General features: G+C 39.5%; 1 protein-coding gene across 4 annotated transcripts; it reads right to left on the bottom strand.

Annotated features, from left to right (window-relative positions):
• Positions 1 to 1,118: 1,118 nt before the first annotated feature.
• FKTN (fukutin) lies at positions 1,119 to 20,063 on the bottom strand. Of its 4 annotated transcripts, XM_026866295.1 has the most exons (10): positions 19,936 to 20,063; positions 18,689 to 18,748; positions 17,397 to 17,600; positions 14,596 to 14,873; positions 12,285 to 12,417; positions 10,497 to 10,626; positions 9,254 to 9,387; positions 8,238 to 8,365; positions 3,113 to 3,368; positions 1,119 to 3,016 (listed from the first exon to the last, which is right to left on the bottom strand). In XM_026866295.1, exons 1-9 carry the CDS (start codon positions 20,038 to 20,040, stop codon positions 3,155 to 3,157), a joined length of 1,386 nt encoding a protein of 461 aa, XP_026722096.1. In that variant the 5' UTR covers positions 20,041 to 20,063; the 3' UTR covers positions 1,119 to 3,016; positions 3,113 to 3,154. The 4 variants fall into 4 exon arrangements, with proteins under 4 accessions (XP_026722096.1, XP_026722095.1, XP_026722098.1 ...); XM_026866294.1 differs by having other exon boundaries at positions 1,119 to 3,368; XM_026866297.1 differs by lacking the exon at positions 3,113 to 3,368.

The raw sequence follows: 20,063 nt of genomic DNA, 5'->3' as shown, positions 1-20,063 counted from the left end.
TCACATTTTTCAAGCACTCAAGATGCTGTGGTTTCTTATCATTTCCACAGTGGAAGCGATTCACCATCACTCCTAGTATGAGCTCTAGTGTCTGATTCTAGAAATAAAACCTTTCTTAAGCTCATATACAAATGATTTTTGTATTTTGTAGAAGCAGAAAGTTATTGAAAACTGCTACAGAATACTGGAAAATAGGAACAGCTTCCAACTGGATGAGAGGATTAACTACAGTCAACGCTTAACTACAGTCTTGGCTGACATTTGTCCAATGTGTTCTCAGAGACCCTCAAAGTCAAAGGCTTCACACATTTCCACATGTAAAATACTCCAGTATTCCACTCAAGACATTCCTCCCATTCACTTCTATTTCCTAACAATCATTGAAAGGTAGCACATACATTCCTTTTTGTAACCATCTTTTACAGCTTTTGAAAATGGAGCTCTGAACATCTTGCTACCTTCTTCTCAGCTCATGGGCATTCCTTGAGTAGGCTCTGCTATCTTTAACGGTTACACACATGTAACATGCTTTGTTTGCTACATGAGAGTCAAGTTACTTTGCATATTGTTGCTTAAGACCTTAAATGTGTGTCATTAAGAGACTGTAGAAATTGTTTTCCTCTCCAGAGCACTTTCAAAGTGAAAGTAGTAAGTTAGGGAGGTAACACAGAATTAAGAATCCATTTCAGATGAAGCAATTCAGGAGAACCTAACAGGAAATAAATGCCTACACCTGTGTGTTTCTAGGGGGAACAGTAAGGCTTCAGTCTCACAGTGTACCTTTGAAGAGCACCAGTTCTACAATGTTTACACTGCTCCTTGGGACACAATCCTACAAGCAGGAAATCTGCAGTCAGGGCACTGCACAAAGCATGACAGGAGACATGTCAAATTGTGATGTGTTTGTTCAGTTGAAGGATCCTTTTTTCTACACATGGGCACCGCTTTATTCCAAGTATCTTTGTTGTGTCCAAGTATCTTTACTAAAAATAAAAGCTCAAGCTAGACAGTCAATAAGCAGTGTAAGAAACAGTTCAAAATTTTTCTGTGTGTTATGGTAACTACAATGAAGTGTGTTAAATACTGCCCAAGAGGACAAAACAAAGGATGAAACAACATCCTGAGTTGCAAATTACTCTTATTCTTTTAATCAGTGTTAAATATACACTTGTATCTTCTGAAGAGAAAATATTTTCACCTGAAGAATAACTTAAAGGTATAATCAACTAAAGACATCCTCCCTTTCATTAGTCTTTGCATCTACAAAGTAAAAAATTTGACAGGTAATTTTCTGAGAGTATCTTTTCTTTCACTCTTAAACACCTATCACATTTGAAAAACAGGCTTATAGAAGGAAAAAATATAAATAATTCTACCTGAGAAACTCTCCCTTATGATGTAGTGTTTATGACGTAATGGCAGTAGCAGGATTTTACATCTCTCCTTAATTAGACAAAGCTAACAAAGGTACCATACCAACTGAAGAGCCAGTGTGACAAGTTGTTGCCAGAAGCTGAGTAATTTACTTCAGTGCTTCAGTGGCAAGAGACCACTGAAACTAAGAGGATTGGCAGGAAAAAGCATACAGCGCCCCCCAGGATGAAAACAGCAGGGAAGCCCCAGAGTGCACCTGAAATGATGCAGTAGTAAAACCACCACAAAGCAGTAGCTACTTCATCTCTCCAGAACTGTACACACTTGAATACACAGCTGAAAACCACCGATCAACAGAATGCAAACCACAGAGTTAATTTACCTCTACCCAGTGAAAGGTGGAAAAGCTGCGACCTGTAGATAGCCTTTCTGCATTAGCAAAGAAAGAATGGATACAGGTTTGTTGCAAGTAAAACATGAGCTTCATTCAGTAACAACACTGGTTCACAAGTACTCCTGTCTGTAGCATGTATTACAGTCATAACTCACTAGCAGCTCTAGTGCCCTTGCCTTCCTTGCACAGCAACACTAGATCAAATTTGGACACACATGCTTATACGAAAGCTATTATCCCTCTCCAAAATACTGAAGAAAGCTTATTTCACTGATCAAAAGCACCAGCAAAAGCAGGAGAGAGTTGCGAGTCTTCCACTGTCTCCCCAGCCAAAGCCTAATGTTACACTACCACTTCACTTACAATCATCATACTGCAAATCTGAACGTTGGTATTTGTACACACTTCTGCTTACGCTTAGAGAAAAGATATATGATTCTGAGATCTCTGTTCTGTGAGCCCACGTTAAAAAGAAACTATCAATACCCCCTTTTCTATTTACTTATAAGAAAGCAGGGATAGTTCTATTTTTCTAAGATCTAGTCAAAACTTTTTGTGTGTGTGTGGAGAACACATTGAGACATCAAAACCATAATATTTATTTTTTCATGGGAAAGACATCCCTGTGGCATACACCTTCATGTTCTTTAAAAGGAAAAGAAAGAAAGACAAAAAAAAAGGTAACATTCCCTGTCGTAACTGCCTGTAGTGGTTGGTTCACAAAAACCCCCAACTGTTATTGGAAGATGTAGGATGTATAGTTTCTCCTTCCATTCATTCCACATTACACCGTTATCCAATACCTCCTACATGTAAAGCATGTGCTGTGTAATAGAAACTACATGTGGGTTGCATGCGTTCTGTGTAATAGAAACATTCCACTCCCAGGAGCAACCTGTTGCATCTTGTAGGGATATAGCAGTCTCAAATCAAGCACGTTTGAGGTACTCATAACTCTGGTGTTTAAAAGTTATTCACAGGATCTCCTGAAAAAAAGAGGAACTTCTCTGGGATTCTTCCATCCTATACCTCTGTTAAGCCTGAGAAGTAAACAGTCCCAAAGTTTTGATGATCCCAGGAAAGCCTAAGCTACCTGGTCCCTGTTTACATTTAAATAGTCAACCACCCATAAGTTTACTGCAATATTTCTTCTCTCTTCCCTTTGTGCAGCTTTTCTTTCAGCTTCCTTTCTCTTCAGCTGCCTTTAATCTTTTCCTTTAACTCCCTGGAAAATGCATGACAAAATACCTGTTAAGCAAAAAAAGATAAACATCTCCTTACTAAACAGAAGTTAACAAAAGGAACAGATCTTGATGCCTTTGGAAAATAGGAAATCACAAACTGACTTTCAAGGACAGCAGGCACACTCTATTAGTAGTCAGGTGGTCAGTAGATTTGAATAACATCATCCCATTCATCAACAGGCCAGACACCATTGTATTGCACATTGGATGGTGAGCTCTTCCAGTCCCAGATCTTCACAGGAACCTTCCAGCCTGGACCATAGTTGGCTTCAACATACTGAAGTGATTCACAGGGCACGTGTACTTTGAGTTCTACAAACTCAGTCCAACAGAGAGTAAACTTTGGAAAGAGATACCTGTGTCACATAACAAAAGAACACAGTCACTGGCAGAAGACTGAAATACACCTCTAAATAATAAATTCTTGGAGAAAGCAAGCAACTGTAGCAAGTGGCCATGTTATATTTACAGTGATTTTTTTTATTTTCTAATAACTTCCTATCTATGAAATATTATTTACATACTTGACAGGAGGGGTATTACTAGCAGTAACTGGTCAATATTTATCACACATTCTTATGAAGGCCTAATTCTAATAATTTTGCTGCTTATTCCTGTATCACTCTGCTACCTATAGAAAATCACTTAGTCCCTGTCTCTACTTTCTTACTTACAAACTGAATTTAACAGCTACCTCATTTAGAATGGTGTCAAGAGGATGATACATGTTATTTGGTAGGGGAGATTTTGATCAAAGTAGCATTAAATACTTTATTATGAGTCAGGCCTTTTTTAAAAACAAGTGTTTACCTTTCTTCAATCTTATCAAACAAAGCATGCAATTCTCCCTCAGTTATCCATTTTAAACATGGTGCCAGACTTGGAGCAGCTGTGAAGAATTAAGATACAGCTGCCACCCTGTACTTTCTGAATCTTCTTGGCCCATTCAAATTTAAAAATTAATTTATTCTACCAAACTGACCTTGTTCTGCACCTGTTGTTTTCTGTAGAAGGACCAACATAAGCTGCACCTATAAATATGTTTATACCAGTGGAAGTTCACAGATGAATTTCAGTTTGATCAGAATGACATCCCATAGGAACACAGTGTCAAGTCGATGTGTTAAACAAGGAAATACCAAAGCCTATGCACTATTCCTGCAGAGGGCCACACCCACTTCAGACACTGCAAAGTCTTCCACAGAAGACAGTAATCTTAAAATTCCTTTTCATACATTAAAATGAAATGATAAGCACTTAGATCTTTTGAGAAAGAATGTTAAAAGATTCATCCATTTGCATGAATTAAAAACCCCAAGGGTTCCTCTAAGCATAAAGTTAATTTCATTTCTAAGTGCTGAGCAAACTATTAGAAAATAAAACAACCTTGCTTTTTTATGCCTTAAATGAAGGGAGAGAAGAAAGTGATCAAGGACTTTTGGATGTATATCCAGAGACTACTCATTAACTCTAAATGAAAAAGCAAAAAGATGCCAGCTACCAAAGGGAAAACAAGGTAAACAAGCTTTATTAGTGGATCTATAATCATCAAACAGCTATTTAGCTGTTAACCCAGGAAATCATTCACCTCAGAATTGCAGTGGGCTTGCATATGCAAAATCTAACAGCAAACCACTGAAATAATATATATTCCAGTGTGAACTCTGAATAATAATTATAAGGAGAACAATTTAAATAAATTTAAATTGTAATTTAAATAGAATAATCTGCAAATTGAAACGCTGATTGGAAATTTTACCAAAATAATTATTTAACTGTTATTAAAATCAAATGTTGACATTCATTGATGAAAAAATGTAGCTTTCAGTGATGCTTCACACTACTGGAATCCTTCCTCATTGTTTGCTCATTTCAAGTGGCTGGGATAAGCCTACATACTCATGTGCATATAGACTGCTCATCATTTTTTTCTTTCAATTTCAGTCCCATCAATCTTCAGACATAAAAGTACTGAGAAGATTTTACGTTTACACAAAGTCCTCTATAAGACCTACAGAATTAACTCATTTTAAGAATTAAAGCATAACAGTACAGATTTGATTCCCAGATTCAGCTTTTGTAAATCCTTATTAGCTGAAGAATGGAACAGTCCAGAATGAACTTTGTAAACAAATAGGACTCAATTGCTTTAACTCCAAGATAAGGAGGATGTACATGCTTGCTTATGTCCGCAATGTTGAGGAAGTGTTTGTGTACATGAAAATGTAAAACATACAACCAGACTTGTAAGGTTTAGAAACCAGCTCTCCAAGTAAACAAGAGACTAAAAATGACTAATCAAAAATATTTTAGAGACGATATGAGAAATACTTCCATTCTTCATACTTTTATTTACCAAGATGTATAGAAAGTATGCCTGTGCAAATATTTAGCTTTCTGAAGAAAATGTCTTTTAACCTTCATTTTCAAAAACAGAGTATCTTGGAATAGAACTCTCCACCTTATTTGTGACAATCTATTAGCAAACAATATCTCTTCTTATACTACATAAACAGCTGGTGAGATTCCTTTAAAAGTGTGAAGTGGATTTAGGATTCAGCATGATCTAACCATCTTTTGACTGACCTCCTCACTTTCCCTTCCCCCAAAATTTGTAAGGGCTGAAGACTAAGCAAAATTGAGGGTCATTCTGGTGTTGCAGGCAATCAGATCAAGCATGCTAAAACATCACATCTCACTGCTGAAAAGATGTGATCTTTTTTCTCTTTCTGAAAACATATTTTGAATAATGTTTATCTGGAATTACTCAGCTAAGCATTCTGAACAGCCATGTTCTATCAAGGGCTCAGGGCCTTTATAATGGTAAACAAGCAGTTTTCTTGCTCCTTTTCTGTATGGATTAAGTACAATAAACTGACTAAGAAACACTAGTTCAGAATGAGAGGTCTCCTTACACTACCATGTCTAAGCAAATTAAGTTCTTATTGAACTAGAAAGCCATGTTTGTAAACTTTGAAAAAAATTACCATCAAACTAAGTACTAGGCTACAAGAAAAGTAAAAATGTTTTATGGAAGCTGGAGTTCCAAAAGAGCTGTAATATTCTAGGATACAGTGGCTGGACCATAGCACAGGTTCACATCTACCTTCTGTTCTCATGCACTGGACCAGTCATATCAAAGGTAGAAAAAACCCAGCTCTCAAGTACCCAAGGTCTGATGCTACAATGGAATTCTGAAAGACCACATCAACTCCACTGGCATGGGAACAGTTATTGCAATTTAGATACAAAAGAAGCACAAAGAAAAGCAAAGGAAACTAATTTACTGGTCAGCTTCCTCCTCATAATGTATCACACGCAATCCTCCAAAATGGAAAAAACAGACATTAAGCCCGCTTTGGGAAACTATGACATTGTTGCTGTGCTGTAAGAAAAATACTCTGCAACACAGCACATTTTCTGTGGGAATATTCCAAGAGCTCTTCCTTTAGCCTATTTGTTGTGTGCCTTTTGACTCTGGTCATCAAAGTATCTTCCCCAATCTTTGCTTATCATTTCAGAACAAAGATAACTAAGACAAGGACTCAGACATTACCACGATTCCAAGACTCCAGTCATAGGAGTCATCCCACCACATCTCCACGATGCCAATAAGATCGAAGACCTGCAGGCATGTGCACGTTTCTAACTTGTCTTGTTTATTCCCCATGCTACAGGCATTTGCATTTAATTTGGGCCCTGGCTGCAGTTCCTTTGTACTGCTCTTCAGGTGCTCTCCTGTTGACCTGTAATCCCCCTCCTGGCTCTGAGCATCAAGCTTGTAGGAGGGGGATGGATTGAGGTTCTTCTCCCCCAGTAACTTCAGTTTAAAGCCCTCTTCCCCAGCTTGGCAGGCCTACGACCTATCACCTTCTCTGATAGAAGGATCTCACCAGCCCTCACTAGACCAGGTTTCTCAAAGGGAGTCCATGGTCTAAGTAGCCAAACCCCTGGCTGTGGCACCAGTCCTGTAATAAATTGTTGATTTGCCAAATGCTACTGGCCCTTTCAAACTGCTTCCCTTTGACCGGGAAGACTGATGAAAAAACTCTCTGCACTCCAGAGTCCCTTACTGTTGCTCCCAGGGCTCTGTAACCCTGCTTGATAGTCCTCAGGGTGCTCCTGGCTCTATCATTGGCACCCACATGAAATAATAGCAGTAGATAATAGTCAGTGGACTGTACGAGGTTCAGTAGTCTCCTGGTGACATCCCTGGTAGAGCCCTCAGTAAGCAACACACTTCTCTGAGAGTGTGTCAGGTTGGCAGATGGGTGCCTCCATACCTCTCAAAAGAGTCACCTACTACTACCACCCCGTTGCCTTTTCTTAGCTGTGCTGGTGGTTATACAGGGAGCAGACCAGGCTGCTTTACTCAGCTCCAGTGCCTCTCCTGATGTGACAGGTCTTTCCTCTTCAGACTGCAGAGCAGTGAAGTGGTTCTGCAGGGGCACCTTACGCTTTGGGAGAAGTCTCTTCCTCCTGCAGGTCCTTGTCATCGCAGCTTCCATTCTGCATTACTGGCCCCCTCCCTCCTGTGTGCCTGTGGGGGAGTTTTTGGCTGTTTGGCTGTGGGTCCAACACAGACTGCACTTGGAACCAGCTATCTAACTCCTCCTCACCCTCCCTGATGCTACAGCCTTCTCTCTGCCTCCTACAGCTCAACCACCTGCTGTGAGGCCCTCCACCTGGGTGCACCTTCTGTGGACAGGCCTGCTGCCTGTCCCTGTCCCAGGAGGTCTAGGCACTGCTGCAGTCTGAGGCCTTCGATGCAGCCTCTCCCTTCAGCAGCTCCATCTGGGTGGAGGCTGGGGTAGATGTGCAGACCCCCAGCCAGAGCTTCAGCCTTTGCTCTCAGATGAGTGCCCCCATTCTGCCTGTTGTGCAAACACAGTTTTAAAGACTTCCTTCTCATCTTAGCTTTTTATTTAACTCAGAGCTTGTCACAGTCCAGATAAGATCTGCTTGATATATTATATGTCAGCATTGCTTTTCATTTCATGAGAGAAGTTGCATTTAACAAGCCCAGCACCTCTCTAGTAAGGCATACTACTGTTCTGTTTCTACTTCTCTGGTCTCAAAGTGCAAAATACCCACCGATTCTCCTCCGATAACTGCCTTTCCCACAAAGAGCACAAACTTTGCCAGGCAACAACACAAAAAATGACCACACTAAACACTAGCTTGTTAGATTTCTTTCCTATTAGAGGTACAAATCCAGTTCATACTTAAATTTCTTCCCCGACTTGGCCTGAGTTCCTCCATTCCATATGTGGTTACCCTCTTCATAAAAGAAAAAAATATCAAGTTTCACATCATCATCTCCCTGGAAAGAGAGTTCCAAGCTGTCTTCTACCTGCAAGGCAAAAAATACCTACTGTATATACTCATAAAAATACAAGGCTACTTATGTCATCAGGTTTTGGAAGACAAATTTATTTTGGTCAGGTATGCAGAGTGACTCCTATTCTAGCTGAAGAAAATACACTAACTGTGCAATTTCTTTTTTTTTTTTTTTTTTTCTTGATAACACTGGAGATTTTCTGCACCTCAGTGGGACTACCTTCTCTTTCCTTCTTTTAGTCACAAAAGCTTCAGCATCTCCTTGTCCTCTGTCATAAGCAAAATAATCTCAGTGAATAAACACGATTAGTAGGCACCTTCGTTTAACATACTTTTTCTATGATAAAACACTCACTAACACCCGTCATGATATATACTTGAACTGTGGCTGAACCCTCGTATTCCTGTAATCTTTATTTTTTTTCTCTACCATTCTGTAGTGTGCACTCTGAAAAAGCTAATAATGAATAAGCTCAGGGACCATCTCAAGCCATCCTTCCTGTTCTACTAGTTTTACATACGGGGCTACAGATAATCTCAGAGCTATCACCAGTCCTCCCATATGACGTGTCTCATCCAGTTTCAGACTAAATTCTGCCTTGATCCTTAAATTTCCATAGCACCACTGACACAGATTAGGCCCCTTTAAAACTTATTAAAAACTTCTGAGGTGGAATTCAAGACTCCCAACAGGGCTGAAGCTATTTGGAAGGGTATTTTCTCACACACTGTCCAAGAGAACAAGTAAAAATAAACAAGATTATATGTTTAGGTAAAACCCTACTGAATAAATGTCTGCCAAGGAGACTTCACATACCTACTTATATGTAAATGATCTGCAGCTGTACTCAAATTTATGAACCCACAGACTCACGAAGCAAACTGTTCATTATCTAGGTACCTTGCCAAATTTGTGCTTCAGCCATAACCCTGCTTTCTGAAAAGCTGGAATGATATCTGCTTTGTAGTCCCTTATAAAGATTCCCAAATCCACATCTTTGCTGTGAGGAATAACACTGCACTGTCTATACCAGCCTGAAGGAAAAAAACAAAAAGGAATAAAACCAGTTAAGTCAGGAACATGAGAAATGTTTCAGTATAACAAAAGCAACATAAAAATGAACTGCTATAAGGTCACCAGGCAGAAATCTTTGAACAAGGCCATAAAGAAGACTTCTGCCTTTCTCTAGTATGAAATGAACGACATTGAAGAAAAAATTACTGCACATATAGCCAGCTCTTTTCTCCAAAGTCAAGCATGAGAGAGAAAACACTAACTCTTTTAAAGATACAATATCTTCAGTTTTCTAATCTAAATGGCTTTAAAGAAAAATATTCTTATCTGGGCCCAAATCTAATCAGCAATGAACAGTTACATAGCTACAGCTGTGCTTTTTATTTGAAATAATTATTTTAAATAGTATCCAATACATTAATCATCTTTCAATCACCACTGCAAAACAGTAAGACAAGAAGCAGGACATCATTTTTTTTCTGCTTCATAAGCAGCTGTTAGTAACTGTCCATTCAGAAAGTTGTGTTTCCTAGGTCTAAACAAATAGAAGTCACGTGCACACATGAGTTTTCACCATCTATTTAAATAATAAAAGAATCTTCACCAGTGACAAGATACTACTTCCATCTTCAGAACTGAAAACTTGCAGTACCTACTCTAATAGGCTGACATTTTATTAAAAGGATGTGGTTTAAAGTAAATAAATGTAAATCATATTTTAAAAGTCAGTGATAAGGACCAAATTGCACAGGACAAAAAATCAGGTGAGAGTCTATATGGACAGCAGAAATATGGGCCCATCACTGTTTTCCAACTAGCGTTTCAGTAAATTCCAAGTCACGCAATTTAGGGAACTGCTGATTACTTTCTAAGGAGTGATGAACACAACACAGGTAATTGCTAATATCATTAAATACTTCACTGGAAATTTGCTCAGCATCTTCAAGCTCAGGTTTCTAAAGAAAAAGCATTTTGTCACAAGCAAAAAGGCCTATTTCAATATAACCAACGCCACATATTACCTTCCAACCTGGTATATTTAAACTCAGCTGACATCATGAGCAATAGAGAATGAAACGTTTAAAATTTCAGATGATTTTAAAAATACAACATAACACAAATATTTTACCAAGACATGTTCCACTGCTCAGCCAGAACTTTACTCCTAAGTTATTCAATGTCAGGGCAGCCAGATGGAGCAATGATTTTGCTTTTTTTCTGAACTCCACTGCATCAAGAGAGGCATCATCAGGATACAGCTGGAAAGCAAAGGAAGAGTAAGCAAGCTATTGTCAGGGAGCAAACTTGTCCCTGCATTTTTCAGTGTTCTAAGAAAAAATTACCTCAATAAATTTAATTAACTGATCTCCAGGAAGTATGAGTTTTTGCATATACAGCCCAGTTTGAGAACATGCACTAGAATGACAAATCAAAATTTAAACTCCGAAACATCAATCTTCAGTTTTTTCCAAACTAGCAGAATGTAAAGTCACAGTAAAGGAGAGTGAGAATAACCGTGTTAGACACTAATTCTCAGCACCTGGCAACAACACAGATGAACCCTAGTTCTGCACACTGGTCAATACCCAGAGTCCACTGGGAAAGTAAGGCCAAAAAAGTTACTTCACGCACATTAGTTTACTTGGCGCCACCAAGTGTTACAACTGGATGTTGGCAACTTCTGCCACAGAAGTTGAACAAGATTTCTGTGAACAGAAAATCATGCCCACCTTCCAGCTACAATGTGTGTCAAGATCTTCTGTTAATGCAAAACCGAAAACAATAGGTCAGTCTGGGCAAACGTTACCAAATCAAACACAGGAACAATGCACCACCAGTCAGCTTCACGACTGATTTCATTAAGAGTTCCTGGTCAACAAACAGTTGAAACAAATACTTACTTTTCAAAACAGATGCCAGCTATTCATTTCAATATTAAATCTCCAAAGTTCAATATACCTTCTGAAGCACATAGTGTCTGCCTGTGGCAATTACTGCCTGGAGGTTTTGGAGCTGTACTGGAGCATGCTTACAATTTCTGTCCTTTACAGGTGAAGCAAAAACACACAGGTAGCCTTGGGTATAGTAACCCTCCTGCTAAATCTATGGGGAGCTATGGCCTACTAGACAGAATAAGGATGGCCTTCCCTCCCCTGAGAAGTCCCTTCCCCAAGACCTCAAACATCTGAAGAATAGTTCAAACTTCTAGTATCCTATTTTTTTCCCCTTCCAAGAAATCAGAGATGGCTCAAATTCAGTGATTCTGACTCCACAGTCCTAACTGTGGTAATTCTTGAGCAACTCTTGACTCTTTAATCTCAGTCCTTTTCAAGTTAGGACAAAATGCTCCCCATACTGCAGCAGAAAGTTTTCTACTGCCTGCTAAATCAGGTAGCAACATTCTAAAAAGAATGCTCTAAATAGTCGTGAAAACATTAGCTTATATAGTCAAAATCCAATGTAATAAGTCATTTTGGAATGAATATACCACTTGAAATAAACTGAATGGAACTGCATGGAACTGCAACATACAGTTCAAAAGAATTTATAAAATGAAATATTACTCAGAATTTTAATAATTGCCATATGAAAAATTTTCAATCACAAAGATACACAAGATCTTTATGTTTGAAAGATGTTATGAAATCTATTTAGTAAGAACAATGCATGAGAACTATAAACATGTTGATTACCATTTCTTTTCAAAGTTTCACAAATAAAAAGACCATGAATTTCTGTTAAACTTTTCATTTTATCACCACTTACTAAACTCTGTGGATTGAGTCTCACAGGCTGTATTTAGCTTTATGTATGCAAACAGTCCCATCTAGGTAAAAAAAGTGAACTGTTTGTAGTTTTGAGTCTATCAGTTAAAACACACATTACTTCTCAGAAACATTACCTGATTACCACTAACCTGAAAGAATGCCCGGGCTTCTCTGTACCTACATTCGAGAAATCTAGAGTGTGACATCTCCTCTAGAAAACTGGATGGATTTTTTGGAATTTGAACTTTTAAGTCATCAATGGAAACAAGCACAAGTTCTGGCCTGCAGGGAAAGAAAGTTGATAGTTACCCCAGTGGTTCTCAACCTGTGGGTCGCGGACCCCTGAGGGGCCACGATGTCATCACAGGGGATCAGTGAAGGCTTTAAGTGGGGGTGGGGACCATCCAGCCCAGAAACATTTGATCTGGCCTACACCTCCTTTTCCCACAGCCCCTTCTCCTCAATGCTCCTCTCGTACTCAAGCCCTGCCCCACCTGCCCTGAGACACTAGTATATTCAGTGCCAGTATGGTTGGTGGGACCCACTTTAAGCAATTTTTCTCTTACAGACATTTTCTTAGTGGCGCTTTTTAGGACCACAACGGGGCTGAAGTCTGTTCCCCCAAGTGGTGGCCCTGGACCCATAAACAAAAATGCATGGTGACTGAACACTGACAAACAAGGGGGCAGGTGAGAACTGTAAATACTTTTCATCAAATTTTAATGTAAAAGTTGGAATCAAATTTGGAATTAGCACATTAAAATACCAAAAATGGGCCATCTGAGCAAGAATGCTGTTGATGCTATTATTTTAAATTCATATGGAATCATTGCAATAGAGATGTTATAATATGAGCATGTGCATTAATAGATTAACTTACTTCCCCTTCTGTCCAAATTTGAAGACCCTTCATGAGAAAACTGAAATAAATATTTGATGCAGTCTAGTGCTTTAAATCTTGAATTAAGTCTTGGTGGGCCATGGTCACAAGAGGTATTTAAAGGGGGTTCATGGTGAAGGAAAGGTTGAGAACCCCTGCATTACTCCATTTAATTCCTTTACAAACCACAAGCCACTTTTTCCTCTAGCTCAGGTTAAAATCTTAATGCATACTACTAGCAGTGATTCCCCTGTCCAAATACCCACACAATTGATTATAAAAGAGTAACAAGAGCTTCAACAAATGCCCCACACACTTCAGAATTTTGTTTTAAAAGAAGCTCTATGCCTGTAAGCCCACAGTTAGTTTGCCAGATCACCGATTCCTTTACTGACTCACAACTTGCACTGAATTCAAAGCTGTTGTTCAGTGCATTTGAAAATTCAGACTATTTATTTAGTTGTCAAAGTATGGAATGCACTTCAGAACCAAATTTTACCCTGTACCTTAAGGCTATTTGTATTTAAAAATCCAAAACTGTTCAGCCTTCACAATGAATGAAATGTGATACTTAACAGCTTATACAGTTGACTTCCAGTGTTTAGGTACATAACTGGCACAGACTCCATGTTTTAAGAGGAAGACAGAATGGTGTCAATTTTAAGGAAAAAATTAAACAGATTTATTTTGACCTGGCAAACGTTTGGCTGGTTTTCCCTGATTTATGATATATACACATACCTTACAGGAACACTGTTCTCAAAGCCTACTGGTATGTGCTTGGCTTTGAAAATAGCAACGAGATTTGCCACAATACATTATTTCCTGAAATACTGCTATTGAAAGAATTGTAGGAAAAGGCGGACATTTACAGCAACTTTACCAATGCAATGCAAAGTTTAAGCATAAGACTATGGACAAAAACCCACCACCAACTCAAATATTTATGCAAGAAAGGAGTTGTCTCAGCACTCAAGAGCATGGGTGAGATGGAGTGGTTGACACATCTTTGTGGTACAAATGTCACCTCTCTTTATTCATGCTCTTTAACATTGATTATTTGTACTCTTACTGAAAGGATTTCTGTTGCTTCCCCTTTTCATTTAATGTTCCATATCTGTATTCAACTTTTGGATACATGTTGTTACCAGAAAAACATGTATTGGGTAGTACTAAATTTCTTGCCACTTCTAATTTACACCTGTGTTAATAGCACAGATGGCTATCAACAGATTTCAAACTTTTAAATATATTAAAGGTAAACCACTGACTCTATCAGAAGATCCTCTGGTATTCAACCTCAGTCATAACTTCTTTGACTTATCTTTCTATGTGCTTCAACATGGCTACACAGCAACTTCCCCTAAAATGTAGTTCTTCGTTTATGAATTGCAGGAAGCTCTTGTATCCAATTCCACTTGAAAACATCTTCATACCTTAATTTACCTGCACTTTGATGGCTGAACAACACATGAGCTGAAGTTTACAACCTGAATTTAGGAAATCATTTTATATACAGGAGAAAAAAAGATATTTGCAAGTGCCATTATGGCTTTTTATGTCCTCTGTTTTGAACTCACTTTTCATATGCTCCGGGGTAGCGACCAAAGTGGAGTTTCCGGAAAGGCACAAATTTTCTGTCCATATATTGCTTGAGTCTCAGGGGACCATGCCAGAGATAATTGCCACTCCTCTCATAGAAGACCACCAGGTGAATGGCATGAGATGCCAGTTTAAATATGTAGTGCAAGGGAATTTCAATACCAGACAGGTCATCCATCCCATCCAAGCGGGGGTCCTTATTTATAATCTTTAGCCATTGGAACCCCATTTTCTCAGCAGTTCTAAAAAGGCCCACCTAAAAAAGACAGAGAAGGAGACACAAAAAGAGAGAGAGAGAAAAGCTGAAGATTAACGAAGCCAAAATTCAATGCTAAATGCTTATCATTACTGCCCATTTTCATTTCCTAACCTGACTTCAGCACAAAATACTCAAAAATTTCTAAGACCTCAAAGATCAGCAACCACAAGCAATTCCAACCACTATTTCCTTGTCTGAAATTTTGTCCCTCAAACTATGCAATATGACAGTATTCTCCTGGCTAAAATGGCTGATCATGGCTTGGATGAGCACACATTTCACTGGGTAAAAAACTGGATGGTCAGGCCCAAAGAGTTGTGGTAAACAGTTAAATCTGTTTGGCAGCCAGTCATGAGTGGTGTCCCCCAGGGCTAGGTTTTGGGGCCACTCCTGTTTAACATCTTTATTGATGATCCAAGGGGATCAAGTGCACCCTCAGTCAATTTGCAGATGACATCAGGTTGGGTGGGAGTGTTGATCTGCTCGAGGGTAGGGAGGCTCTGCAGAGAGAGATCTGGACAGGCGGGAGCGATGGGCTGAGGCCAACTGGAGGAGCTTCAATAAGGCCAAGTGCCGGGGGCTGCCCTTGGGCCACAACAACCCCCAGCAGCGCTACAGGCTTGGGGAGGAGTGGCTGGAGAGCTGCCAGTCAGAGAGGGACCTGGGAGTGCTGATTGACAGCCCGATGAACAGGAGCCAGCAGTGTGCCCAGGGGGCCAAGAAGGCCAATGGCATCCTAGCTTGTGTCAGCAATAGCGTGGCCAGCAGGGACAGGGAAGGGATCTTACCCCTGTACTCGGCACTGCTGAGGCCGCACCTCGATTCCTGTGTTCAGTTTTGGGCCCCTCACTACAACAAGGACATAGAATGACTTGAGCGTGTGCAGAGAAGGGCAACGGAGCTGGTGCAGGGTCTGAAGCACAGGTCGTATGGGGAGCGGCTGAGGGAACTGGGGGTGTTTAGTCTGGAGAAGAGGAGGCTGAGGGGAGACCTCATCGCCCTCTACAGCTCCCTGAAAGGAGGTTGCAAAGAGCTGGGGATGAGCCTCTTTAACCAAGTAATAAGCAATAGGACAAGAGGTTATGGCCTCAAGTCATACCAGGGAAAGTTTACACTGGATATTAGGAAGCATTTTTTACAGAAAGGGTTGTTGGGCATTGGAATGGGCTGCCCAGGGCAGTGGTGTTTAAACATCCCTGGAGGTGTTTAAAAGTCAGGTTGACATAGCGCTGAGAGATATGGTGTTGTATGGAACAGTTGGATTAGATGATCTTCAAGGTTTTTTCCAACCTTGATGATTCTGTGATTCAGTGACAACAAATAAATGTTTTAAGCCATGCTTAGGCTTGGTTTGTTCCTTGCCATAGCACCCTTCTCTGCATCCTTAAACTGTTCTCTAAAGTTATTCTTGTGCTGAACTTGGCATTCATAAGTCCTTGAACAACAATACCACTAATACAAAAATGATTACTGTAAAGTATTCTTTTATGATGTACATAAATATTTGTCTAAATCTCACCAAACACTGAATGTTGCACTAGGTAACAAGCTTTCATATTTCCATAGAAAAAGGGAATGAAGTTCTGGCTGATAAGAAGAGAACCAATCAGCATCTGAAGACCCTTTCAGTTCAGTGCCCTTGAACTGTTCTATACAGGCATATTAGCTTCTCCACTGTATGCTACAGATATCATCAGTGAGCCACAAGTGAATGGGCAGATGGATTTATATTAAGTGTGCTACCACACAATCTTATTCTCCGTTTTTTTAATTCCTTTACAGCTATAGGTAAAAACAACTGCTGGGTCAGATCCAGCATGCCACCACTCTTCACTTGAGTAAGACTCCTTCAGTAAAATAGTCTCAGTCCATTTTAATGTCTCCCGCTTTATAAAGAAAAAAAAAGAAGAAAAAAAGCTGTCTGTTACGGGTATCTCTAGTGTGTATAAATTAATAAATATTTACAAATGACAATTGATTAAATAATCTTGGATTCCATTTTGTCCTTCATCACTTGCTACACCTCTACTTTTAACACATCCACTTACAAATCTCAGAACACCAAAGAAAACTGACAAAATAAAATTTTGTTAAGTAAAAGGATGTACTAAAAGAAATATAAACCAGCATACTATGATAATCTTTCCAGCCTTGTCACACCAATAGCTGCATTTCCTCCTCGACAAATTCCCAGTCTTGAGACTTATTACAGCTGTGTACCTACATTACAGGCTTAAGGTTTTCCTTCTTAATTTCTAACAGAATACCTTCTTTTTTCTTTTTGGCATGGTCTCTTCCTACAAGTGTTTATGAATATTGCAGACAGCTGCTAAAAGATTCTAGTTATCTGTAAACGACTCTTACTTCTAAAAAGTTTCCTCTACCAATACCCTTACGAGATTTCTACACAATTAATTCAGAGGCCTTAATACAAACATGAAAACATTATGTCACAAAAAAATCACAGATGAGTTGAAGGTATTACAATACACAAATGTGAACTGAAGAACAGGCACTTACTTCATGTTTCCAAGTTTTGTCCAGTAGAGCAAATGTAGTAAAGTCTCTTGGAGCACAAAAGTACTTGCATTCTGGACTAGGGCCATCAGGAGAACTTCTGATCTGTTCAATGTCTTTATTAACCAGTCCCAGAATCAAAGGATCGATCAAATACACTGGTATATTGTGACTGGATATTAAGCCTAGAAACTTCCTAACTACGTGCTGTTTGACAGAGGATAAAATTATGTTAGAAAAGCCATCTTTAAGTGTACAAAGGTTAATACATGAAAACTCTCTGACAGAACAAAAAAAAAAAACCAACAAAACAACCCACTGACAGAAGGAAATCTTATCTCCTAATACATTTTCTGCCTGCTATATACAAAGTGTGATTCGGTGAGCCTATCCAGTCTTTGGATACCAGTGTACCCAGGGCACTCAACCATGACAATGTTGCATAGGAGGTTAAAAGCTGTAGCAAGATGGCCCAGTGCCTGATGAGAGGATTTATTAACTTGACTCAGTGGAGAATTTTAATCAAGTACATTTAGAGGTCCATGGCATACAGAAGATTTACAGGAATCATAGCCACCCCACTATTAAAAATGTAGCTGATGTATTTAACTAGAACAGTTAAATTTACTAGCTTAAAGTACCATTCTAATCAGGAAAAAGTATTTGCTTAGAACAGCACTTTCAGGCTTTATGTTTGTTACATCTCAACGTTTCTAGAAGAGCTGTGGTAAGGGAAAACAGCGGCCTACTGCCCAAGCTACCTGTCCAGCAAGCTGATCCTCACTTTCTAACTGAAGCTCTAACCTTCCTCCTTTCTAGCTGCCGAGTTTGCTCAATCACACTCCGCAGGCCAAACTCCAATTCTGGCACAGGGCTTTGATTTCAGAGAGATGTAAAAACTTTAAAACAAAATGCAGATCAATGAACAGAATTACAAAACAGCACTATAGGCAGAAGCGATGCCACCTCTTAGTGATCTCAGCTACATGGAGCTGAGTAAGGGATAGGCTAGCATTATTTCGTAGCTAAAACTAGCTGATCAGATTGATGAACAAGAAGCAAATCTGTGGAAAAATACCTACTTTCCTGCTATCCCTATCACAGCTGTAACCATTTCTCATTTCCATTTTAAACTGATGTTTTGAAACACTTCATAACTCAGTGAAGAAAGTAACTCCTAGTCCTTTAATACTAGAAAATCCCCAGTGAACAGGAAAGAGAACTGCACTCTCCATTCCATGTGAGTCCTCTGAGACTTGTAGAAGAACTGTATGAACCAATGACACTGTACATACCCATCTAGTGCTGTCCTGGCCTGACTGGCTTCCTCTGACTTTGGAAAAAACCACTCCATTCTGTCAAAACCAAACAAGGGGATGGGGAGGGAGGGGGGAAAAAAAAAAAAGTTTCCGTTAAATTCCTGCTTAGGGTCTCTTAACAGGACAGTCAAGGACATTTATCCAGTTAGAACATCATAATTACAGCTGTGGTTATGCCTCTGGTCACTCAACCACAGTACTGAATGTGAAATCATAAACAACTGCTCTAGCTTTGTGCATTTAGAAGGACAATGCAAGCCTTGGGACTTTACAGATATGCAAGGATTACGCAATCTGGCCTCAGGTTTCTCAATCAATATGCCAGTAAATGTTAAAATAAGGTGACAAAACACAAACACCGTTAGGCAGATACCACTGGGGTAAAGACAGCAGGGCTGTGCCTCAGTCTTTCCAGATGTAACCCTAGATAATTAATTTAAATAGTCAAAGGTTTCAGTACCACCTGGCATTTATGAACCATCTGCATTTATTTTATTAAAGAATGACCTCACCAAAGAAAACAAACTCGGGAAACAATACCTATGCAGCTGTTCTGTAAAAAAAAAAAAAAAAAGTTAGTTCCTTTGTTAAATCTGCATTGAAACTGTAAACTATGAAGCCATTAAAAAACCCAGAGTATCTCATTCATAGTAACATTTACCTCTTTTCCATTACAGAACATCACACTCAGCTAAACATTGGACGAGTAATATAAAAGTAGGATTTTATCATTAACATCTCATAAATTATGAACACTGAATCACAAAGTGCTAAGACAACTGCAGAAAAAGTTGGGTTTTCTTCTAAGAGCACTACTCTTGAAAAACCTGCAACCAGTAAACGCTGCCTTACTTGTTCCTTTAGAAGAGCCCTAAAATAGCACTTAGTTTGATTTCACTTTCTCTAACAGTCACAGTAAGAGTAGACAGGCTCGTGAAGATTAAGTCTTGGAGGCTCAAACGTGCAGCTAAAAACACCGAATGGCATCCTATTTTAGAATTAACAGGATGCCTCTGGCTGACATAATGACTTGAATATCAGACTGACAACCGAAATCTGATTGTACCCCTGCACCAGAAACTCGCCAGGACTACCCAGCCGCTTCACGTCAACACTATAGAAATTGTTAGCCGTAGGAGGGAAGTTTGGGAGCGGCAGGGACGCTGCTAAAGGGCTCTGACGAGAGTAGACATTATCCTGAGCGCAGGACAGCTCTCCCTTACCTTCTGCGATAGGTAGAACTTGTAATAGTACAACTGGAAAAGGAGGAAAACCAGGCTGGTCAGAGAAAGGAGCGCCAGGACCACGTTCTTATTGATTTTCTGCATTAGTCTTCGGGGCGCTTTCCCCC

Source organism: Athene cunicularia (genome assembly GCF_003259725.1).
Source record: "Athene cunicularia isolate RWA chromosome Z unlocalized genomic scaffold, athCun1 chrZ_part2, whole genome shotgun sequence".
In the NCBI taxonomy this organism is placed as follows: domain Eukaryota; kingdom Metazoa; phylum Chordata; class Aves; order Strigiformes; family Strigidae; genus Athene; species Athene cunicularia.
This window is presented reverse-complemented; position numbering and strand designations above follow the sequence as displayed.